The 25,100-nt window shown below is 46.6% G+C and overlaps 1 protein-coding gene across 3 annotated transcripts; it reads right to left on the bottom strand.

Moving 5' to 3' along the window:
- Positions 1 to 1,175: 1,175 nt before the first annotated feature.
- On the bottom strand, positions 1,176 to 24,779 carry fli1rs (Fli-1 proto-oncogene, ETS transcription factor-related sequence). Of its 3 annotated transcripts, none has more exons than XM_038307688.1 (10): positions 24,610 to 24,778; positions 15,020 to 15,225; positions 14,097 to 14,266; positions 8,477 to 8,680; positions 7,880 to 7,966; positions 5,274 to 5,345; positions 5,083 to 5,145; positions 3,383 to 3,430; positions 2,272 to 2,358; positions 1,176 to 2,067 (listed from the first exon to the last, which is right to left on the bottom strand). In XM_038307688.1, the coding sequence occupies exons 1-10, from the start codon at positions 24,625 to 24,627 to the stop codon at positions 1,544 to 1,546; spliced, it is 1,479 nt and encodes a 492-aa protein (XP_038163616.1). In that variant the 5' UTR covers positions 24,628 to 24,778; the 3' UTR covers positions 1,176 to 1,543. The 3 variants fall into 3 exon arrangements, with proteins under 3 accessions (XP_038163616.1, XP_038163617.1, XP_038163618.1); XM_038307689.1 differs by lacking the exon at positions 24,610 to 24,778 and adding an exon at positions 24,183 to 24,441; XM_038307690.1 differs by lacking the exon at positions 2,272 to 2,358 and having other exon boundaries at positions 1,544 to 2,067; positions 24,610 to 24,779.
- Between the last annotated feature and the right edge of the window lie 321 nt (positions 24,780 to 25,100).

Here is a 25,100-nt window from a genome sequence, read left to right as displayed (position 1 = left end):
GGACTGCCTGTCAACCTCTGTAGGGTCCAGATAGCGCCTCATGCTAACAGTAGTGACAGTGACCCTAGCCAAATGCTAAACTGATATCCACTATTTTTTATTCTCTCACCGCTTTTCTCTATAACCTGTTAAACCAATTAGCTAATTGTCATGTTATAATCTACTGATTACTGACTGAAATATTTGGTTTGTTAGAGGAACTGCATGTTGATATTGCTGAGCAATATCTCATAGTGCACCCTGACTGCAGTGTCACTGATCTACCACTAGGGGAGATCTGTGCTAAAATTTACACACTTTTCCACGCACATGTTCACCTTGATAGCATTAGATGCTAAAGACTGTTTAAAATGACCTGTTGACTGCAGAGCCGTGTAGCTCCGCCCCTCCGTCCACCTCACACTGATTTATCTCCTCGGCCTCGTTAGGGATGCACAATACGGTTAGCATGATATCACTGCCGGCCTAGGGGTGGATATTAAAATATCTGCATCTATTCGTTAGCAAAGGCTGCAGGAAAGTTAGTCTTTATTTAGGAAATATGGATGTTGTGGTTTTTCCTGTTGGAACAGAGTAGACTGACCCTGAGGTTCCGATCCGCTTTCAGCCACCCCCCCCCTCAGGTTACACTGGTTATTACCTGGACACCCTTATTAACATCTGTATCAGCCGCTGTTGGCTTTAATCATCAATAATCGGGCATCACACTTCTATAAATCACTGATCTACCGTAGCTGGTGAGACCAAAACCGGAGGAAACCAGCAGCTTCAGCAGGAACTGATGCATGAGTCTGAGTCTGATGTTAGAAAATTCATCCTGCTTCAGAGATGCTAGCATACCTGCTAATAGCAATGAAAGTGTCCATGAAAATGAGTAAAATATCGCGATCAGTTATCGGCCAAATCTCAGATATTATGCATCCTTCCAATAAAATCACTGCTGAAATGATTCAAACATTCCTTTCTGTTCCTGCAGGATCGAGTCTCTGATTGAAGACCAGCCGCTAACTCGCCTCTCTTCCAGAAAAACTCTTTTATTTTGCTGTTAGAAATGTTTTATCCTGATGAGATTTCAGATATTTTAGATAAAGACGTTTGAATGGACCGTTTGCTTCGGTCAGTCTGCGTGGATCAAACATGTTAAAGCTGCAAAGGAAAGAGGCGGAATCCCTTCGTTAGCTACAGATAATGCATACATGTTTTATTGCTTGATGAAAACGATTCTGTACAGATTGTTTTACAAAGAGTCATCTTTAAATGCGATAACTTGTTTTATGGTGAAGTGATACGAACAAGCATTAAACGGTTTATAACAGGTGCTATCAAACAAAACTACTTACAAACTGAATGAAACGCTAACTGAACGCAGGCGGCGTTCCTCTTACGGCTCACAGTCAGAGTCCCCCCCCCCTGCTGGTCGGGTTCTGAGCAGGAACCGGCTCTGTGAAGCCGTGGGAACGCCGTACGGTGGACCGTACCGCCGTACGGTGGACCGCACCGCCGCGGTCAGACGGGCTCGGCGCTTCGGTTCCTCTGTCCGTCATCAGTAATACGAGCTCAGGTGGGAGTGAGCGGCCGGATGTCGGGTCATGGCCGACCCGGGGTAGATGGGGCTGTTGGCTGAGTTCCAGTAAGGGGACGGGGGGCCGAAAAAGTTCCCGGGTGAGACGGGCACGGGGCCAGGATGGCCGCCCATGAAGTTCATTTTGGGCTGGTGGCTGTGGTACGGTTGGACGTAGGACATCTCGCTCTGGTACTTGACGATCCCGCTCTCCGCCCCGTGGTTCTGGTGCGCCTGCGAGATGCCCTGGAAGTCGAACTTGTAGGCGTAGCGCTTGCCGTGCACCTTGGTCATGATGTTCTTGTCGTAGTAGTAGCGCAGGGCGCGGCTCAACTTGTCGTAGTTCATGTTGGGCTTGCTCTTGCGCTCGCCCCACCGCTTGGCTACCTCGTCCGGGTCGGTCATCTTGAACTCCCCGTTGGTTCCCTCCCAGGTGATGATGCCGGCGTTGTTGCTGTCGGACAGGAGCTCCAGCAGGAACTGCCACAGCTGGATCTGACCGGAACCTGCGGGGGAACGCAGAGCGTTAGAGTCGGACCTTCCGTCCCTGAAGCCCAAAGCAGAAGCTGAACGTTCAGACGAGCAGGAACCTCAGAACCTCGCTCCAGCAGAACCCAGATCGTTCAGGTCAGAGGGGTTTTATTTTAGCAAATGTGACCTTTTCACTGTGAGGCTTGGAGGAGGAGATGAGCAATAGGGCAGAAACCTACCCACAGGCCTGTGAGCGCTGGGGTCAGGCAGCTTGTACGGATTTTGTTTGCCTGTTCGGTTCTTGGTTGAGCCGAGGACTTGGCCTTCTGCGAGGAAACAGAAGGGCAAACAATCACTTTGGTGAGATGGAAGCCAGATTTAAGGTCCGCTGAATATTCCCTGTGACCTGGAAGCGTCAAAGCAGCCGCCATTACAGCGGCTTCATCTCCAGCAGCTCAGGAAACGCTGGATGGGACTGAAGAACAAAGCAGCAGCTGGAGGAGCTGAGAAGAAGCCGTTCAGGACTGAGGTCAGAACCGGGGGGGGTTTACCATCAGGCAATACTAGGCTGTTGTCTAGGGCCCCAAGTTCCTAAAGGGCCCCATAAAACTATGGTTAATACATATTGTTCCTTATTTGTGCATTAATTATATTTTTGATTAAAATCCTGTCAGGATGTTTATAATAAGCGTGAAAAAGCCTCATATAGTTCATCTAGCAGCAGCTGTTTCAGTTGATCATCTGATGAGGAATTTATTTATTTCTATTTCTCAGAAGTGTTTGATTAGGAAACTTGTTGATGGTCCCTAAAGGTTCTTGTTCTCCATTGATCTGATGCTGCTGAATTCTTTCTATATTGTGGAATTTTGAAAGAACTTTGTAAAGAAGAACCAGCATCATTAGAGCCGCGCGGGATTCTGCAGAGAACCGTTAACGTCAGTGCAGCACTAAAAAAAAAAGTTTTGACTCGTCAAAATAAACTTTGAGATATCTTGATTATTATTCTGGATGTTTAACACTTTAAATGATGAATCGTTTGACGTCATTATTGCAAAATGCATTTTAACTCATTATTTTCCCCAGACTTGATACCAGTTCAGATATCTTGATTATCGATAAGAAGCTGGGTCTGTTCTATGTGCTGTCTTCTCCATTCAGAGGGCCCCCTGCCTGTCTTTGCCTGGGGCCCCAGATTTCCTAGATGCGCCCCTGGTCAGCAGTTTGGGAATATTCAGCCGGACCCCTGGTCTCAGTGACCATCAGGTTGAATCATTCTACCAAAGCAGACAGTGTAAAGGCCTCATTTGTCTCATGTTAGTGTTTCGGTGTTTCCTGGTTCCGCCTTCTTACCTGGATTGGCCAATCGGCTGCTGATGGGCCCCAACGTCTGATACGGGTCTGCAGAGGACAAAGCAAGGTGTGTCACGCCTTCTCCTTCAGGCCTAAGAAACGCTTCCAGTTTGAGCAGAATCAGGAGGTAAACCCAGACCTCATCCTGCCGGCCTGACTGCTCATGGCTGAGTGTCCTTCAGGGACATGTTCCTGACTCTTTGACTCTTTTATTAACCTCTAACTGATGCAGAAACCTGAAGGTCTGTCCAGACATTCGTCTGCAGGCCGTGGTTCCCTCTAGTCAGACTCTGGACGTCTTTAAGTGGCCTTCTTCTTCTGAGGCTTTCCAGACTTTTCCTTGTTATTATTAGAGGATTGCTGGTTTTAAATATACGTCTGCATGCAGATCAATGTTCGGATGTTTTCCTTCAGTAAAAAAAAAGCAGCAGGGGAAGGAAGGAGCTGATCTGCATGGGGGGGGTGTATGTTTGGCCTTCTGCTCTGTTTAAACACCGTCTAGCACCACCTGCTGGATAGTCAGGAATGAACTGTAAAGATGATCACCTGGTGAACCCCCACCTGGCTCCATCCATCACAGCTGCTCATTTCTTGAGAGGGACCTCGCTGCAGAATAGGGCGGGACTGACCTTTCCGTCTGACTCATACCTTATATGGAAATGGGACTATTGTAGTAGATAGGGTGCAAGGATAGATAAATACTCCATAATGATTCCTTATTGGTGCTTATTTTAGATTGTTTGTTACTAATGTAATTTTAAATAAAGATTTCAAAATAAAAAAGAGACATACCATGTGACATGACACGTTTTTGTCATCCTTTACTTTTTGATTTGTATTTTTAATGTTAAAAGTGTCCTTGGGTGTTTTGAAAGGCGTTGTACAATAAAATATGTTATTATTATAATTATTATAACACGGCTGGTGCAGGAAATAGTGTCACTGGCGCCCCCCTTTATTTCCGGAATGCAATAGTCCCATTTCCATATAAGGTATGAGACAGACGGAAAGGTCAGTCCCGCCCCATTCTGCAGGCTGCAGCGAGGTGTACTTGCACTTCTTCACAATAAGTGAGTTTTAGTAAATCTGAGCTTGGAGACGTTCAGACGTCTTTGGGTAAATTCCTGACATTAGCCTGTTTTATTCACTTTTTAGTAGAACTTAACTTTGCATGCAGGTGAAGATTCTCAGTCATCCAGGTCAGAGTCAAGTTAAAATCAATCCTCTGGACTTTGTTTCCCAGTCTGAAGACGTTTCTCTTCCATCCAGGAAGATTTTTCAATCCAAAATGTCAGAAATAGCGTTTAGTTCCAGGTTTTATCCAGCAGCCCAACAAAGCCTGGTTTTAGTTTAGAAAACATGCAAATAGAAACGGATGAACGGGTCCCCCCCCCCCTTTCTCCAGTCCATCACAGGTCTGTGGACCGTTGGAGGAAGCCGGAGTACCTGGAGAGAACCCATGCATGCTCAGGGAGAACATGCAGACTCCATGCAGAAAGACCAGAGGAATCGGACCTAGAACCTTCTTGCTGCAAGGCAGCAGTGCTACCCACTGCCCCCCCCATGCAGCCTGGGCTTTTTTTCTTTCTCAGCAGATTTTAAAACTCAGCAGAAAGTTTCCTGTTTAGAGACTGAGACCGACTGGAGGAGGAAGGATGAGATGAACGAAGGAAATGGGGAATATGGCTGAGACGACGCACCTTGAATGATCCGCGGCGTTGGATCCGTCACCCTGCTGTTGTGTTGGTGCTCGATTGGAGAACCTGCAAACCAGAAGATGAGGTTGAAACTGTTCAGTTCGTGGCTGTGAAACCAGCTCGTCTTTATGCAAACTGGGCTCTGATGATGCGTGACCATCAGTTCCACCTATGGTCAGCGCTTGCTGTGCTACCTTTAGGCACCGCAGCCGTCATGGTGTTGGTCGGCCAGCTGTTCCTGCGGCTGATCTCGTCAAAACTGTTTTCTGCAGAAACACAAAGTAGAAAACATGGGATGAAACGGGCGTGTTTGAAGCGGAGGAAGGAAGCAGGCAGAGACGGAGACGACAGGAGTTTGGAGGTCTGAAGATGACCCGGCTTTCTTCTTGGGTGAGCATCCCTTTGTTTGGGGCCCTCAACAGATGGAGTGGATTGTGTCCCAGGAGCGGGACCCTTACCCCCGTTTCCTCTGCAAGTGCAGCTGTTTCCTGTCTGAAACTGGCTGTTGAGTTTTGGACTCATCATACTTGTCTGTCAACAGAAGTTGGTGTCGTGCAAAGGAGCCTTTCAGCCTGTAGACACCAAGTTTCTGAAACTCAACACGTTATTCTCAAACCTCTAAATCAATCGAAAAGGTTCCTTACAGTTTTATTTTCTCAGCAGACGGTGTGACTCACAGGAAACGGTGGCAGTTATGAAATGCACAAAGATCTTTGCATGAATTTGAATCGTGCAAAGGTTGAAGTAACCTGTTTCCCCTGTGAGGAAGCAGTCTTAGAAAATTCCCTCCAGCAGGTAAACGGAGGTGAGGAACGCCGATCTCCTTCAGCTCCTCCCTCAGGAGAACCTCCGGCTTCATCAACACGCTTTAAACCAGGCTGTAAATGTGAGACAAACTTCTTTGGCCTCTGAGACACATTTAAAGGAGCCATGCGTTTACAGGATGTTACTCATTCTGCTCACAAACGTGTGAAACTCACCACTGCTGGCATTTAGAGAAGAAACATTTTCACCTGACAGGTTGGTTTTTTTTCAGGGGACCATTGGCCTCCATCTCTTCCTGCCCAGTAGGTCCAACCCTCTCAGTGACCTCATTCATCATGCATCACCCCCCCCCCCCCGCCCCCCCCCCCCACCATGGATCACCCCCCCACCTGCTCTCTTCCTCAGGATGATTCATTCCAGGAGATTCCAGGCTGCAGAACATTTGATCTCATTTCCTCATTATAATAATCTGCTGTTTAATTTGTGGAAGAATTTAATTTAATAAAAAATAATATATTTTATTTTTTTACAGCAGCTAGAAAAGTTGAAAACAAAGATAATATTTCTCTGTTCCGGTTGTTTCTGATGTGAAAGAAATGAATGAGATTTGCCTGCTAATGAGGACATTCCAGAGGATCAGAGCAGGTTAGCTGGTTCCTTTCATTTAGGAAACATCTAAGGACATCTGGACCTCCAGGTCATTTAAAAAGATGGAACATTGGGAATGAATCCGAAGCAACGCGGAAATCCTTTAAATCAGGAATTAATTCAACCGCATTGGACCAAACATCCAGAGAAGGAAGAAAATGATGGACAGGAAGTAGTTCCTCAGCTGGAAACGACTGAACAACATGGAGACAAACACACATCCATGAGGGACACCACCATCAGCTGGGCCACACCCATCCATCCATTGTTCAACACGCTTACTCCCAAGTGGAAGGAAGCTGGAGTACCCAGAGAGAACCCATGCATGCTCAGGGAGAACATGGAAACTCCATGCAGAAAGACATTGGACCGGGAATCAAACCCAGAACCTTCTTGCTGCAAGGCAGCAGTGCTACCCACTGCACCCTCCTATTAGTGACCAGAGCTGCACAGGGTTGAATTATATGAAACTGGTTAAAGGAAAAGTCGCTCATATTCAGAATTCAAACTTCTGAAAGTTCTTTAAATCTGAAATGATTCCATCCTGTTCAATAAATGATCAGTGTTTTTAATTCAGAGTAATTTTCATGTGAATGTGCTTTACTGGAGGCATCCATGTTTGTCAAAGAACACTACTGCCACCTACTGGTTAGTGACATTGTCACGGTGCGGTATCGGCTGTTGATCAAGTCCCAGTGCTGTATCTGGTGTTTGTCACAACGCGCTATTATCCAAGTCATCTTGAAAACATTCTTCTTCCAAATGTTGGCTACATATTACGGGTTTTTTCTCTGGCCAGAAGTTCGATGGCAAATCCTCCCTCTTCAAGTTGGCGATCCAACGACCAACCCGTCCGTGGAGGATCAGGAATCAGAAAGGTGGAATAACTCTTTTTTTTTCACTTTTACCCGATGTATTCCAGCATCCAGCTGCCATGCACGTGGGCATTGTCAGTTTCACTATAGCTCTGGTGAATTTCAATGGTGAAGTCCTCTGGAAACCTTCAATAATTGTTGTTGATTGCAGATGTGTCTAGTAGTTCCCATTGATTTAGCTTGTAAAGCGGGGAGAATGGCGCTAGGCTTAGCGCACCGTGACGTCACTGCTGGAAGATGGCAGGAGGGAGGGGCTACTATATGTGGGCAAAAATGGCCGCTCCCAGACTCAGTGATCAGGACGAAAATTATTGTTTTATCTTTTTACTGATTAACATTAAATTAATTAAATCAACGCGAACGTAATTAGTTCCAAGTAATAAATAATGATCCATTGATTATTGATAATTGATTATTCCTCCTAAATATTCCTGCTGACCAACTTTTCCTTCAGTGAGCGGCGTCTCTTCAGCCTCTTGGCTGCATCCGTGTGATAAAAGTGAAAACCTCACCTGCTTTAACTTGTAGTCGTGGCTGTGGGGGTTGAGGGGGAGGGGTGTTGTTGGTGGGCGTCGTGGAGTAGGAGAAGGTGGGGCTACCTGAGGCGAAACCAGACGGAAGAGATAAAGGTTAGACTCTGTGAACACAGGGAAGAACGTCATGGAGAAAGTCCTTCCAGCCTCTGAGTCCGCAGACATCAGGTCGCTGTAGCTTAGCAGACGGTTCTGCAGCCTCAGCATTAGCGTTAGCATGACTAGCAGTGATTTATTAAAGCTCAATCAGCTGCATTAACTGTGAGGCGTGAGAAACCAAATTCATCATGAATGTGCAAATTTAAAAAGCTGATATCTGTGTTGGCAAAGACCACAGAGTTGTTTCAGTGCCGCGCTTAAATAAAGCTGCTGCTGCTGCAGACATCTTCACACTTTGGTTTAATGTCAATTCAGTTTCTCTCACTTATTCAATCAAAGACTCTTAGATTAAATTTTGCATCGGGTTCAATAATTATGTTGCCAAATGAAATCCTGAATCCTACTCAAATAAAAACCAAACGATGCGCAGCAGCGTCCGGTGGAGGAGGAGCTGCCGCGGCGAGGAGGCGTCCTTACTCTGGCGGAGGTAATTCAGGTGAGACAGAAGGATGTCTGCGTTGTAGGCCGACGTCAGCCGCATCATGTCGTCTTTGCTCATCTTGCACAGGGCCTTTCCGTCCAGCGCCTGGAAGAGAGAGACGTCCACCTCTTCCAGGACGTACTCCTTAATGGCCCAGTCCAACCACTGCCTCACGTGGTCCTGGGTCCAGACCTCCGGATCTGGAATCAGAGACAGAAAAGCATAAACTGGAGGACTTCCTGTTTCAGACAACGGAACGCTCAGCTGGGATCATCTAAAACGTAAATATCTTACTGTAGGAGAATAACAAAACAAAGGAAAATAAAAGATGGCGTCACGAAGAGGAGCAACTATCTAAACACGATTAATCTTCAGGACATGAAAGTGAACAAACCAACGAGAAGCAGGATAACCGATCCTATAGGCGCCGCTGAAGGGATCTGTTAGGTCAGAGTCATTCAAAAAAAAACTTAGTTTCCAGGTTTAAAGACGTTTCTCTTCCATCCAGGAAGATTTTTCAATTCAAATGTCAGAAATAGCCTTTAGTTCCAGGTTTTGAATTTGGAAACAACGTCCAGGATTGTTTTTATGGTCATCCCTACAGGCCACGCCTCTTACGCCAAACCAAACAGGTTTACATACAGTCCCTGACATCGGGCGTTATGAGGATGTTACCATGACGACTAGGGGGGAAAAAGGGCCTCCTGCCACCAGTTAAACATGGTGATGGCAGTATGATGTTCTGGGGCTGCTGAAAGTGGCGCCGCTCTCTGACAGGAAGTCCTGGAGGACCACATCCCACCTGCAGCCTGAAGCTTCAGCTCATCTGGTCAGAAGTCCATCATTGAAGCAGGTTCAGATCAGAGGATGACGACGTTAGCAAACACTAAGAACTGCTGGCAGGGTCAGAGGTCAATGCTTTGCTACATGGGAACTGGTTAGTCTGGAGCTTCTCTTCCTTATTAAATCAAATCAATAAATGGGTCCCTCTGGATACCTGGGGCCAGGATCATATCTCTATCTATCCAGGGGCCCGTAGGGTGAGTCTGGGGCCCCCATACCTGCTGTTAAGCATATTTACCTTCTGAAGAAGCTTTCTTCATCCTTTATGTTCCACCATGCATCCAGACCAGGAGTTCATGGATTCTCTCTGATACTAAACACTGAGCTGCAGCTGCAGATATAAACCATCCTGATTAACACTGTGGAATCATCACAGGTTTTCCTTCCAATTCCATTCTATTCAGTGTATTTCTATAGCTCCAATTCACATCATGTCATCTCAGGTCACTTTCCAGTTCACCAGATCATCCAGTCAGATTGATTCAAAGTTTTCTATCTAAGGAAAACCAGCTGATTGCATCGACTCATTGACTCTTCAGCAATCCCTCACACTAAGCATGCTTGTAGTGACAGTGGAGAGGAAAAACTCCCTTTGAACAGGAAGAAACCTCCAGCAGAACCAGGCTCAGTAGCAAACACTGCAAAAACGATCTGAAAATAAGTAAACATTTCTTAAATGAAGGTTATTTACCATTAATTTGAGCAGGTAAATAAGATAAGTAGTTTTATTCTTAAAATAAGATACTTAGATAACATGAACTAGAAATAAGATGATGCAATAGTTTTTCCTTATTTCAAATGTAAATTGTGTGTCTAACTTACCTCCTCAATTCAAGACGTACTTATTTAAAGAAAAATTACTTATTTAGATTAATTTTTTTTGCAGTGAGATCAGAGGGAAACCTGCTGCTCTGGAAGTTTCTCTGATCTTTACTCTGGTTCTCTGTTGTCGTCTCATCCAGGGGTGAAAGCAGACTTCTGGACTTACTCTAGATCTTCTGTGTCTATTCCTGCTGTTTTATTTCTCTCTCTCTCTCTCCCTGTACTTCTCATCCCTTCTTTCTCTCTCACCTTCCTTTCTGCCTCCATTCTATATGATTTTACTCCTTAAATCATAAAATTTCATCTAGACGTATCAATCAGAACTTTATGGAATGGTCATTCTGTAGCTGTGGGACATCTATCCCACAGCTAGAGTTGCAAAAAAACAAAAAAAACAACAAAAAAAAAACACATCATTTGATTTAATTCAACATTAATTTGTTGCAAAAAAGAAGGAAAAACAGGAGAAATCAGTTTTTAAGGGTGTGAATTCATTCATAGAACCATAACTGCATGAGAGATAACTAACGCTGCTACTCATCATCATCATCATCATCACCATCATCATCATCAGCATCATCATCATCAGGAATGACGATGAATATTTCCAGTCTGATTGTGGTTTCCAGCAGCGAACAATGAGCTCGCCATGTGATCAGCCGTAAACCTCGCCACTCCCTGCCTGCTGATTGTTCTCACTAAACGCCTCCCTGATGCAGCATCCGGGTATTATGGAGCAGAAGAACGCGGCCTGTGACTCAACGCGGCAGCCGATCCTTTAAACACCTGAGGAGGAGGGGGGGGCGACTGAAGGGAAGGAGGGCGGGAATACTTTTAGGAAGTTGGTCAGAACCCAGACGCCAAAGAACGTCCAGAACCTCTGATGAAGCCTCCATGTTTATGGAGTAACATCTGATGTTAAAATGATCGAAAAAAGAATAAATAATCCGTTAATCTTTATAGATTAAAAACAAACTGAAGACTTTGAAAAGGTTCCCATTTCTCTGACTACTTTTCCACCTAAACTTTAATTCTTTGGTTTATTTATTGAGGACCTCACATTGATGACCTCACATTGATGACCTCACATTGATGACCTCACATGGACCAGGAAGTGAGGATCTCCACTTCAAAGCAAACCTGGAAGAGGACGTCCAGCCAGGCGGCGAGGCGGAGCCGCAGCGCTGCAGCATCACGCTCTAAATACATGCAAACAGGCGCTGCGACATCAGCTGACCTGCTGTGATGTCATCAGAAGCAGAAGTCTCCTGGTTGATTTCATCACTGACCAGGCGGCCTCGTGATAACCCACAACTGAAAGGCTCATTTCACAACCCAGCCTGATGACTGCTGGTTAGCGGAACCCATTCAGCAGCACCCGTCTGACGGCACGAAGTAGGTGACAAGATCTCAAAAAGCACCACATGCTTCTCTGATCTAAAGACCTTCAGGAGCCTCTGAGCTCCATCAGTCTGGGAAGATGTTCCAGAACAACGGCGAGGCTCTGGGAGAAGCATGAGCATCAGGAGGAGAACGCAGAGAACATTGGAGAACCAACCCAGGAGAGGCTGACCTACAGAAATCACTCCCAGAGGACATCACAGACTCATCCTGGAGGTCAGAGAGGAACATCTACAGCTCTGCTGGCCTCCCAGAGTTTCATCTGGACAGAGGTCAGGGGTCAACTCTGAGAACCCAAAACGTCCAGATGATCACCAGGACGTTCTGCTCCTTCATTCCGAGCATCAGCGGCGCTCCTGTCATGGTGGAGCTGCTTTGCTTCTGCAGGAGCTGGACGACAAGCAGGAGGTCATGAATCTACGACCTTCTCCTCCACATCCAGAGAAATTCTGTTTGAGGCCAAAAACTCAGACTTGGATCCTTCAGCAGGAAAATGACCCCAAAGATTCCAGAAAGATCAGGGATCCGTTTGACGAAGCAGGTTTACGGAAAACTCTCAGTTTTCTAAACCAGAAATCAGAGAAACTCTGAGTTCCACCAAGAGACTTTCCTCACCCTCTGTTGCCATAGTAACATCCTCCCAGAGCTAACCTGGTGAGCAGCAGGTTTTCCTCGCTCTGCTCAGTTTTATTTCCAGTTTTTTGTAGTTTTGTGAGAATAATAAAACTAAAACCATTTATTATAATTAGCTTTAAAAACAAACATCCAATTAAAGGATGATCGACTTTAATTCGCAGAGAATTAGATATTTAAAGGGAGCGGATTCTCAGAGCGCCGCTCCACCGTTTCACCTCCTAACCCATCCCAGACATCCAGACCTGATCCGTCTTCATTAGCAGGATTCTGGACTTCTTTACCAGAACTGGATTAAATCAGGGAGAGAACATTGATAACAGCATCATAGAAAACTACTGCATAGACAGACACTGAGTATTAACTGGAAGACAGGGTCAACATGAGGAGGAACCCATGAGATGATGAACAGGTCCCACCTGATAGAACAACGGTTTTATTCACCTGCTGACAGATGATTTCCTCTAAATAGATCCATTGATCCACTACCATTCAGGAAATAAACCCATAATGTCTATAGTGATAACTACAGCCTATGGCAAGCCGTTTGATATATATTAGTTTGACTGAATATGTAGTTCTGATATCATAAGTCTATTTTTTTTCCTCGTCAAAATGAAAACTTGAAAAACAAATTTACATTCTAGACATCTAGAATAAATATTCTGGATGTCTAGAAATTAATTTCAGATTTCCATATTCCTTTTGTCGCTGGTCAGTATTTGTATTATTTTATCGATGAAGAAATGTTTTCCAGATATAAATACATTTTCAGTCAAGCTGATAAATGTCAAAACAGCTCCTTAAAATGTGGAAACATTTCTAACTTTAGGGATCTAAAACAGAGATGTCATAAATGTTAAAACAGCTTGCCATAGGTAACTTCGTCTTCACCTAAACATTAACTCCATCAACGTTCTTCTCTATCTTCTCCTTTGCAGCTGTAGAGCTTTTTCTCTGTCTTTTAAACACATTCTCCTTTTTTCTAGCATTTCTGGATTTAAATCTCTAGGTCCAATGGGGTGAAATAGGCACTTCCTGTTGCCTGTTGTCATGGTGACTCGTTGACTTTTCATCCGTGTTGCTGTTAAACCTACTTAGAGCTGATTGAACTAATTCATAGCAGCTTTTATAAAACTAAAAAGTCAGAGTTCCCGACTTTAAGCTAAACTGACTCAGAGTTTAGGATTTGAGTCTGACTTTGTTAAACCTGCTCTGTGAAACTGGCCTCGCCTCTGAAGTTACCATTTAAACCAGTAAAACTAAAGGTTTCCCAGTTAAAGTTTTTTTTAGGTCTAGTTTATCCAGAGCGACATCAAAGTTATCAGATCTGAATTTGGTTTGATCCTGGACTCCATCAGGAAAACGCTGCAGCAGGATCTAATCCAGGACTAACACACCTGGAAACGTCTTTTCCTCCAGAGCGGTGAACGCTAGCGCCCCCTGCAGGGAAGCCTCCAGCCATGCAGTGTGAGCTGGACTGGATTCTGATCGTTTATTTCAGGTCAGAGTGTGTGTCTGACTGAGGGTGGATCCGTCTGAATGTGGCAGAAATAAATCAGCAGGAAGGAGAGTTTGAGTTTCCTGTGGATCAGAGAACTGATCCTAAGGAAGCATCAGATTAAGATTATTCAGATATTTTCTATTCAGAGGTGAAAAGGGAAGCTGGGGAGATTAGAGCACCAGTGACCACAGCTGCTGACCACAGAGCTCTCTGAGCCAGACGGACCTTCTACAGGTGTTAGCTGGAGCTCCTGGCATCACGCTGCGGCAGTTTGAAGGAGAGGAAAGCTGCTGCTTTGGGGGATCGTCTGGGATTCAGCGCTCCGTGTTGCATAAGAGGAGCTGACTGCCAGCTGCCAGGAAACAGCCACTGACGGAGGACGGCGCCTCATGTGACACTCATGCTGGCCTCACCTGCTGGGACGATGACCCTCTTCTCCTCGCTGGGGTTGGTGCTGGGTGGGGTGGCGGTCTGGGGGCTGACCCGGGGCTCCGGGTAGGAGGCCTGGTAGGGCAGGGGGGCCCCGTCGTTGCTCACGTGTCGGGAACGTTTGGAGACGCTGCAGTCCACTGGAGACCCCCGGCTGAAACAAACAGAGGGACACTGAGCACCCGGACAGCTGAGGGGGGGTCACTGTGTATAACAGAGGGACACTGAGCACCCTGACAGCGGAGGGGGGGTCACTGTGTCAAACAGAGGGACACTGAGCACCCTGACAGCGGAGGGGGGGTTACTGTGTCAAACAGAGGGACACTAAGCACCCGGACAGCGTAGGGGGGGGTCACTGTGTCAAACAGAGGGACACTGAGCACCCGGATAGGGGAGGGGGGGTCCCTGTGTCTCTAATCTCTGACAGCAGAGAGGATTTTGCAACATTACAGCGTTTCCTGTTGCAGTTTTATCTGTTGGTGACGGGAGATAAAACGAGTCTCTATCTGAATAAAAGTTTTCCACTGAGAAGCAGCTGCATGTTCTCCTCCATGACCCCCTCTGTGTTTGGAGCCCAGTCTCCGCTGGTTTCTCAGGTGTTTGGACAGAGACCTTTCCATCAGATCCTCTGCTCAGGTACAGCAGACGTCTCATTTTAACAGGATCAACCATTTGATCAAAACAGGTTTTCAGAGATCTGAAGTTTGCTGTTTGAATAATAAATGAATGAAGTCGTTAACAAACAGGCGGTAAACAGGTTGTCTAATGAAGGAGGGTCTGTGGACGTTAGAACTTCCTCCCTAACATCTACTGCTTCAGCTCGGGGTAAAAAAAGGACAAAGAAACAATCGGAGCGGCAGGTCTGGGAACCCCACCCCAATCTGAGAACCCCCACCCCCAGACTCACCTGCTTCCGTTGACTTGGTCGGCTCTCTTTCCAGGATTTTGTGCCGCTGACCCCCCCCAGTCCGACTCGGTGTGCTCGGGACTCGGCTTGGAGGCCTGGCTGAAACCTCCAGGAGACGTCATCTCAGTCTTCATGTGCATGGTGGGCGCTGCTGGGAAGGCCGGCTCGAATATGGGCTGGTCTTCACTCACCACAGAAAGAGCTTCCTGTCCAACACGGAGAAGACAGACGGTTAGGTCCACAGAGACCACAAGGTCCAAGGAGACCTGGACATTCCACAGAGACCTGCAGGTTCAAGGAGACCTGCACGTCCACAGAGACCTTCCTAAGTAGCCGATATCGGAGCCGATATCCGATGCCGGTATCTGATTGGTGCATCTCTCCATACTTTAGTAACTTTAAAATAATTTAATTTAATAAAACCTTTTCTTGCTGAAATTTGTTGAATAAAAACAGTTTCACATTTTCCATTTCTGACATTTAAATAAAAAGTTTCTGCTAAAGATTAAAAACAGGAGTTAGTGAATCAGCTGCGACCTGGACACTGCAGCGAGCGTTCTCATTGGTTGCTGTGACGGAAAGGAACTTCCTGTTGAGAGGCGGACCAATGAGAGCCTGTGTTTTATTGAATAAAGGCGGGGCACCAGCGGCCCGTCTGTTACTGAGGGAATCGACCCCCTGAAGGGTGCAGTGAACCGGATCCTCTCAGCTGTCAGAAGCCAAGCGGACGTCTTCACGGCGTGGAATGTTTCAGGTCATCCAACGTCCAACCAGCAGGTTCTACCTGCAGAACATCTGAACGTGAATCTGACCGTTTTATTCCACATGTTGGTCCTTTTTTCAGTCTTTAGATGCGAATCTGTTTTCATCCTCTGAGTTTATCCAGAAACGTTTGGAGGCGTCAGAGAGTCACTGCTGCAGGACATTAGCAGAGTCCCAGTTTCTGAGACTCCAGCTGGAATCCTCACCAACCTGACCTCAGAGTCCAAGATGGCGGTTCATGTGGATCCAGGCTGGTTCTAAAGGATCACATCCTGTTTGGTTTTAGCGCTAATAGCATTTAGCTTTGTCTTCCAGTCCAACCATTTGCTGATTCCATATTTGACAGATTTAGTTGGACGTTCGCTCAGACTGAGCCTCCTGACGCTGATGGTGGGACGCGGCGTCTGCAGCCTGCACTGCGCTGGAACCCCAGCAGCACACGGACATGGGGGTGTAGAGGTGGATCCCGTTACGTCCCTGAGCAGGACCCGCTCCTCCTTTGGTTGGTTTATTCAAGCTAACACGGAACTCCTCATTTCTTCTGCATGAAGTTTCACTTCCATTCCAAGATGGACGTCATTTGACCTCCATTTATTTGATGGGTCGCCGAAACGTCAGCGGGCATTACTGGGTTCTGGGTTTGGGTCGGGGATAAAGCAGCCAATCAGGGTCCTCTATAGAACCCGCAGCGTTCTGCAGGATTCACTGAGGAAACCAAACATTTGCAGATTTATTTTAACATCTTTCTGCTGTTAACCGTCTGTAAAAACAAACGAAAGCTGTTTTTCTTTTCATGGCCTTAAACTGAACCGGTTGGTTTGATTTTCACACCCTGAACCAACCAGGATGAACCTGAAACCAGAAGCGGGTCTGTTGGACTCGGGGAGGAACCGCACCCCCGACACCATGGAGCTCTCTGTTCCTGCTGGAGAAACAGTCGCATCACAAACCTGAATGTTGAAGAATTCATTTGCAGAAACGGATTATTTATCTTATAACTCAGAAATGTTTAGTTTCACAAAGTCTAATTCTGTGACAAAACGTTTAAACGTTTATCTGAATGATTGGTGAATTAATTAAGCATAAATTTAAAAAGAACAATTTCACGGTAATAAGAAAATATTTGTGCAGTTTTAGGCTCTAATGGCGGCTGATGGATGCGGCGTCATAATTAATCGTTACTCAATCATATGATTAATACAGTTTATTAGTTTTATTATTTTACTCACAGGATATAAAAGGCCAATCCAGCTCACAGTAAAGAAATTATAACAAATTATTAAAAACTGTTTGCAAATAAAAACTTTAGATTCTAAAATGTTTTCAGTTTTTTGATGAACTATTTATATTAAACTGAAATCTAAAGTCTAAAAAATAAATCCTGATAATTTTTGATCTGAGGTTTATGATTTTAAAACACTGCTGAAAGTTTGAGTTCTGGTTAAAAACTGTTTTCTGTGGATCTAATGGGTCCGGTCCGTCCACACCGGTTCTGAACCGGTTCTGAACCGCTTCAGAACCGGTTCAGAACCAGTTCAGAACCGGTTCAGAAGCGGTTCAGAAGCGGTTCTGAACCGCTTCTGAACCGCTTCAGAAGCAGTTCAGAACCCGTTCAGAACCAGTTCAGAACGGGTTCTGAAGCAGTTCTGAAGCGGTTCTGAACTGGTTCTGAAGCGGTTCTAAACTGGTTCTGAACTGGTTCTGAACCGCTTCTGAACTGGTTCTGAAGCGCTTCAGAACCGGTTCTGAAATGGTTCTGAACCGGTTCTGAAGCGGTTCTGAACCGCTTCAGAACCGGTTCAGAACCAGTTCAGAACCGGTTCAGAACGGGTTCTGAAGCAGTTCTGAAGCGGTTCTGAACTGGTTCTGAAGCGGTTCTGAACTGGTTCTGAACTGGTTCTGAACCGCTTCTGAACTGGTTCTGAAGCGCTTCAGAACCGGTTCTGAAATGGTTCTGAACCGGTTCTGAACTGGTTCTGAAGCGCTTCAGACCCGGTTCTGAAAGGGTTCTGAACCGGTTCTGAAGCGATTCTGAACTGGTTCTGAAGCGGTTTTGAAGCGGTTCAGAACCAGATCTGAACTGGTTTTGAAGTGGTTTTGAAGTGGTTCTGAAGCGGTTCCTCCCATTTTACAGGTTCTGTTTTCTGAAAAGAACCGACGGCTTTCAGAACTTTGTGAATCTGTTGGTTCTGTGACAGGAGGACCGGGATGAACCTAATCTGGATGGAATGGACTCCCCACAGCAGGTCCAGGATCAGACCCAGCCTGGGTTCTCCTGGTGACCTGGACTCTCTCCAGGTACTCCTGCTTCCTCCCAGGTTCAGGAGTGAGAGCGTGCGTGGCGGTCTCTGTGGAGCCTGTCCATGTGGGCGGGGCGCCGCGGACCGCCGGCCCTCCATCAACCATTAATCAGCCTTTATTGCAGCTTGAATCTAAAACTGCTAGCAGTGGATGACGTGCAGCCGCGGTGTTAGCGTAGCTCTCTTTGCTTTGCAGAGAAAATGCAGGTTAGAAGCTGAACTTTGCTGCATGTTGAGGTTAAACTGGTGGAGCTGCTAAAGAAAAACTGCAAAGTGAGAATCTGAGTGTTCAGAAATAGCGTGAAGGCAGCCTGGAGGTGTGCTTATCTCACATGACATCAGTAACCTTAACCACAGTTTGATTCAGTCGTTAGGATGGGGGTTGCTGTGGGGGAGGGGTGCTAGCTGGAGCCTTCCTGTGTTCCTCTGAACGCCGCGGCCTAAGATGGCACTTCCAGCCGCGCTCTGAATCCACCGGCCTGTTGTTCTGGTCTGCTCCTTTAAATGAAGTGCGTGCGTGAGCGCCCCAAACAAGCGGGGGGGGGGGGCAACGCGTGTTTGTTTAGAGGAGCGGAGCATTGTCTTCGGGCCTCGTACGTCAGCGCCGTGCTTTTTCAGTGGCCTACAGGAAACAGGGCCGCCATGTGCACAGGAACCTTTTGGCACAGGCCGAGGGAGAGGAAATGGTGGAGCTTGGGGGGGCAGGGAGGGGCGGAGTGCGAATATGGGTCATTTTAGAGCTGGAAAACAACCCTGTAGAGGGAGGGGGGGTCAGCGGACAGAGCAGACGTGCTTGAAGTGCCGCCGTGGCATTGTTCTCTCTTTGTGTTGATCTGTTTCAGCTCTAATGCTTCTGCTCCTGTCACACCTTAACCATTTAGACCAGCGTACGCCTGACAGACCAAACATCTGGCAAACATCAGCCAAAAACTCTGGCATGGATACGTTATGGGTCTGTTTAGTATAAGTTATGAGAATGGCGGCAACCGTCGAAATACGGCGAATGCCAGCGTCCGCCATCCGTGGTCCATCAGTTCCAGGTCAGTTATCTGATGGTCGACATCCGTTCAGTGTCAGTTCCTCATCAGTCGTGGCGTCTAGCTGATCCTAAACCTCTGACTAACTTATCCAGAGCTTCTCTCCAACATATCAGCGTATCTGCCGTGTTCCAGACGAGCGCTGAACGTGTTTCTAACTTCTAGCTACTGTATAATGGCGTATTGGCAGCGTTTTGGTATAAAGGGGGTTCACAGGAGGAAACCGTCAGTTCTCCTCCAGACTTCATCCCCATCATAGGGTGAGCCAGAAGGTGAGTGATGGATCCTCCCTGCGTTCACGCCCACCAACAACTTTTGGCGGGCGGTAAACAGCAGCTAGGTTAATACCGCCATCAAAGATCTTTTTCTGCAGGCCGGGCTCATCGCTGCCCCCCTCAGGTCACTGTGCATCACTTCCTGGGCATCACGCTGCCGAAGCTGCAGAAGTTAGGCTGTCGTTGGACAGAAGTTCTGGACTCGTTATGAATCCTCTATTCGCCCAAAATAGAAACAATCCATGGAAAGTTCAGGAGGTTCTGAGACGTCAGATAAATCAGTAAGGTTTGATTTATAGCATGTTGCTCTGCTGTTGCTGCTCTGTTGTTGTTGCCCTGTTGCTGCTCTGTTGCTGCTCTGTTGCTGCTCTGCTGTTGTTGCCCTGTTGCTGCTCTGTTGCTGCTCTGCTGTTGTTGCCCTGTTGCTGCTCTGTTGCTGCTCTGCTGTTGTTGCCCTGTTGCTGCTCTGTTGCTGCTCTGCTGTTGCTGCTCTGTTGCTGCTCTGCTGTTGTTGCCCTGTTGCTGCTCTGTTGCTGCTCTGCTGTTGTTGCCCTGTTGTTGCCCTGTTGCTGCTCTGTTGCTGCTCTGCTGTTGTTGCCCTGTTGCTGCTCTGTTGCTGCTGTTCTGTTGTTGCTCTGTTGCTGCTCTGTTGCTGCTCTGCTGTTGCTGCTCTGTTGTTGTTGCCCTGTTGCTGCTCTGTTGCTGCTCTGTTGCTGCTCTGCTGTTGTTGCCCTGTTGCTGCTCTGTTGCTGCTCTGCTGCTGCCCTGATGCTGCTATGTTGCTGCTGTTCTGTTGTTGCTCTGTTGCTGCTATGTTGCTGCTCTGCTGTTGTTGCCCTGTTGCTGCTCTGTTGCTGCTCTGCTGTTGCTGCTCTGCTGCTGCCCTGATGCTGCTATGTTGCTGCTGTTCTGTTGCTGCTCTGTTGCTGCTCTGCTGTTGCTGCTCTGCTGTTGCCCTGTTGCTGCTCTGTTGCTGCCCTGCTGCTGCTCTGCTGCTGCTGTTCTGTTGCTGCTCTGTTGCTGCTCTGCTGCTGCTCTGTTGCTGCTATGTTGCTGCTCTGCTGTTGCTGCTCTGTTGCTGCTATGTTGCTGCTCTGCTGTTGCTGCTCTGTTGCTGCTATGTTGCTGTTCTGTTGCTGCTATGTTGCTGCTCTGCTGTTGCTGCTCTGCTGTTGCTGCTCTGCTGTTGCTGCTCTGTTGCTGCTATGTTGCTGCTCTGATGCTGCTATGTTGCTGCTCTGCTGCTGCTCTGTTGCTGCTGTTCTGTTGTTGCTCTGTTGCTGCTCTGCTGTTGCTCTGCTGTTGCTGCTCTGCTGTTGCTGCTCTGCTGTTGCTGCTCTGCTGTTGCTCTGCTGTTGCTGCTCTGCTGTTGCTGCTCTGTTGCTGCTATGTTGCTGCTCTGATGCTGCTATGTTGCTGCTCTGCTGCTGCTCTGCTGTTGCTGCTCTGCTGTTGCTGCTCTGCTGCTGCTCTGCGGTTGCTGCTCTGCTGTTGCTGCTCTGTTGCTGCTATGTTGCTGCTCTGATGCTGCTATGTTGCTGCTCTGCTGCTGCTCTGCTGTTGCTGCTCTGCTGTTGCTGCTCTGCTGCTGCTCTGCGGTTGCTGCTCTGCTGCTGCTCTGTTGCTGCTGTTCTGTTGTTGCTCTGTTGCTGCTCTGCTGTTGCTCTGCTGTTGCTGCTCTGCTGTTGCTCTGCTGTTGCTGCTCTGCTGTTGCTCTGCTGTTGCTGCTCTGCTGTTGCGGCTCTGCTGTTGCTGCTCTGCTGTTGCTCTGCTGTTGCTGCTCTGCTGTTGCTGCTCTGTTGCTGCTATGTTGCTGCTCTGCTGCTGCTCTGCGGTTGCTGCTCTGCTGTTGCTCTGCTGTTGCTGCTCTGCTGTTGCTGCTCTGCTGCTGCTCTGCGGTTGCTGCTCTGCTGTTGCTCTGCTGTTGCTGCAGGGCAGCAAAGTATCTGCATCTTCAACCAAACATGCTGCTCCAATCAGCTGCTCGCTGTGGAGGCAGAGCTCCATCACGTCTCTATTGGTGACTGATGTTGGGCAGCAGATAGATTGACCCATCTGAGCTGAGGATCCCTGCAGCTCCTCCAGAGTCCTCTGCTCCTCCTCTCAGTGCTCTCCCTGTCCAGCCCAGAGGGCCTCTCTGTTCTAAAACCTGACCTGCTGCAGACTCCGGCCTGCTGGGCGTCTCTGTTTTCATGAGGACATTTTTTCTCCAATGTCCCTCAGAGATGCAGGACAAACTTTGAACCTTTGAACTTTTGGTTTGGCCGTCTGTGTAGAAACCTGATAACCTGATTCATTAGAACCCCCCCCCCCCCCCCCCCTCAGGTGGAGCAGGTTGTCCTCTACCTGAATGAGCCCCCCCTCCTGTGGCTCCAGGTGAGACTCTGATCCATGCGGCCTGTTTTCTGAACTCTGGATTTCTAACAAGCACCAAGTTTGTTGGGCTGCTTGCGGTTTGTTTTTCTTTCTGCTGATGCATGAGGCTTTCTCTCTGCAGAACCGCGTTACTCTGTGCAGAAGTGAAACTCCGGCCTGAAGGCGGGATTAAAACTGACTTCTGACACCAAACTCCCACCAGAATAGTGAAAAGTTGAGCCTTTTCTTTGACTCCCGCTGGTATTGTGCAGTCCTGGTGTTGCACGTTGAGGTGGGTCATAAGGCTGTGCAACGTTGATCTGCTGCGCGCTGCGTCTCTCTGCACACTGATACAAATATACCAAACTGTGGCCTGACCGCCGATGCCACAACTGACTTCCTGTTCAATGTTTCAGCCTGTTGCTCAGTGACACAAAACAACTTTTTAAAAAACATGACCCTGTTGAAGCAGATGCTGATGTCCTAAAAATGATGCGCGCCTGCAGCTGAACGCTCTTCACCTGCTGCTGCACAAACAGCCAGTCCTGTGGAAACTTTCCAAACATGGCTGACTGCAGCTCTGCAGGTTGCATCACTGTGAAGGTGATGGCAGGCTGCTCCCTCATGCAGATGGCTGCCTCCTTTCACAGAATAACGGCACAGATAAGCAGATCATGTCAGCAGCTCTTCCTGCTCATCAGGGATTAATGAGCAACAAACCAGCAGTTTGAAAATCACAAACCATCAGTTATTACAACCATTTATCTTCTGACTGAGAGGAAATGTTAGAATAATTAAAAATAACCTTCGAACTAAAAGCTGGAATAAAAAGTTTCTGATTCATTGAGATGATTTAACAGAAGAAAAACACAACAAACCAGATTAACTCTAATTTCTCTCATTAAATCTGATATTTTCATCTTTATTCCTTATTTTTCACTTTGAAACTATTTTTTTAGCGTTTAAAGATCAACTAAATGTGATTTTCCTCCTTTCACCAATTTATTAAACCAATAAAAACGCTTTCAATAAAAAAAAAGGTTTATTTTTTCAGTAAAGTAACATAAACTAATATTTATTCAATAATCAGACAAAAAACGGATCATTTAAAAAACGAACTTTGTTTTCAGGCTGTTGAATAAAGAGCTAAAATAAAAGGTTTTAAAATAAGAAGCGAGTGAAATGTGTTTGTAGAAGTTGTGAGTAAAGGAAGGACTTCCTGAGCCTGGAGCTCAGTCTGTGGTTCAAACCGCAGCGGATCCATCAGTTTGTGACACATTTTAGGTCAACATGTCTTTTCTTTTCTCCTCTGAAGCGCAGCGACGTTTAACTGAAATAAATCAAGCTAAAAATAAAATGTCCTTTAAAATCCGTTTTAATGAGAAGCTCGTTTGAGGAATTTGGTTTTTCTGGTTTTCCTCGTTTTTGTAGAAACTTAAAGTTTCTATTGTTTTTATTAATTTTATTTATCCGAGCTTCTCATTATTTTATTTAAAAGCAGATTTAAAATGTTTGACCTGTTAGATTATTTTATAAACATGAAATAATTGGGAGTGAACCAGAAGCAGAGGATTGTGTAAAGGCGCAAAAAGCAGAAGTAAAAGCTGCACGAGCTGAGTGTGCAAAAGGCCTGAGCGGCTTTCTGCGGCCTTTTCTCTGCGGGATCTTCTCTGCGGGGTTTTCTCTGCGGGGCCTCAACAGGCCCGCTCCGTCCAGCCGCTCCCTCTGCGCGGCCTTTGTTGCCTTTCTGATTTTTTGTGTGGCTCTTCTGGGTCCAGAGAGCGGAAATGTGTGCGGAAAGTCTGAGGTTTGAGACAGGAAGCCTGCAGAGTTCAGATAACGACACCTGACAAGCGCTCCAGTTTGCAGCCATAAATTCTTCTTAAAATAACCCGCAAACAATCCGCAGCGCAGGAGAAAAATCATCTGGAAAATAATGATTAACCTTCATGAGCCGCTCATCCAGAACAGAAATGATCAGCAGCAAGAAAACTAGAAACCATTAAAATTATAGTTCCTCAATCCGAGGAACTTATTTTTATTAAAAAAGAATAAATTCATCTTCTGGTTTTACACAAAAATAGAAACACGTTTAAAATATTCTTCGTTAACCAAATAAAGTCATCTAAATTATTAAAAACCGTAAAATAATAAATTTAATTTAAAAATAATGACTTAAAAAAACAACGTTTTTTTTTCAAAACAGAAAATAAAATTAATAATTTCTCTTCCTGCTTTGAACATTTTCGATGAATGGATAATTTTCAGATGGATTTATAATTTCTTCTTCTTTTATTGAATCGGTTTTAATGTGAAATTAGGTGAAAAAAGTCGATTTTCTGCATCAACCAGCGGCTGCAGGCCTCTGAGTTTAAAACGCAAAGAAGCAACAAACCCGCCGCGACAGAAGAAGAACAGGTGGACTCAGAAATACCAGTTCTTAGTGGGAACGGCTCCTGGTCTCCAGTTGGATCCATGACGCCTTCAGGGACACCTGCTCTGCGCGCATCCATCAGCTCCAGCATCTCCACAATGTTCAACAATAAAAGCATCCAATCTGAGAGATTTCACGCTCCGTGGCTGCGTGGACTGCGCCGATCACAGCTCTCAGGACAAAGAGAGAAAAAAACGCGCAAAGTTGAGCAGATTCCGCTTTTTTTCCGCGCGCCACCAATTAGTGCTTTTATCTGAGTGTAAAGATGTAGCGGTTAGTTGTGTTATTATAGAGCCGACATACAACCACGAACGGGAAGGAAGAGGAAATTTTGTAGCAGAAGGAAAGAGCCTCTCTCACTGCGCACTGAGCTGTGGGTGGCCGCCGCCTCCAGCGGCCCCAGCGGCGGCCCTCAGGGGCCCCTCACCTTGATGGAGCAGTCCATGTCGGCAGCAGCGGCAGCAGCCTCCAGCTCTCTGGCATTTAGTCGGTTTGGGGAGAAACTTGGAGCCGGTTCAGTCTCTCTTCACTCCGCGCAGCCTTGCATCGCCTCTGTGGCGCAAACCATTGCAGTCAGTTTGTGCTGCGCTCTCTAACCGGATGAGGTTTTTTCTTCTCGCTCTCTCTCTCACCCTCTAAATTGGGAAGTGAAGTCACTCTGAAGCCGCTTCTCATGAAACCAACACCTCCTGCAAACAAAGAGCAACACAGGCAGCCTCTAAACGCTCAGAATGAGCCGCAAAACTGGAGAGTTTCAGCTTTCTGGGAAACAATATTTCACCTGAAGAAGCTGCTTCAATATTCAACAAAGGACAAAGTTTCCTTAGCTGAGGATTTAAAACATAGTTTTCGCCTAAAACTGGTTTTAATTCATGGTTTAACCTGCCTGACCAACCAGAAAGCATTTAGCAAAGCATT

The sequence above is a fragment of the Cyprinodon tularosa genome, unplaced genomic scaffold, assembly GCF_016077235.1.
Source record: "Cyprinodon tularosa strain WSP-4 unplaced genomic scaffold, ASM1607723v1 ctg618, whole genome shotgun sequence".
In the NCBI taxonomy this organism is placed as follows: Eukaryota; Metazoa; Chordata; class Actinopteri; order Cyprinodontiformes; family Cyprinodontidae; genus Cyprinodon; species Cyprinodon tularosa.
The sequence above is the reverse complement of the archived record's forward strand: the minus strand, read 5'-3'. Positions and strand labels throughout refer to the sequence as shown.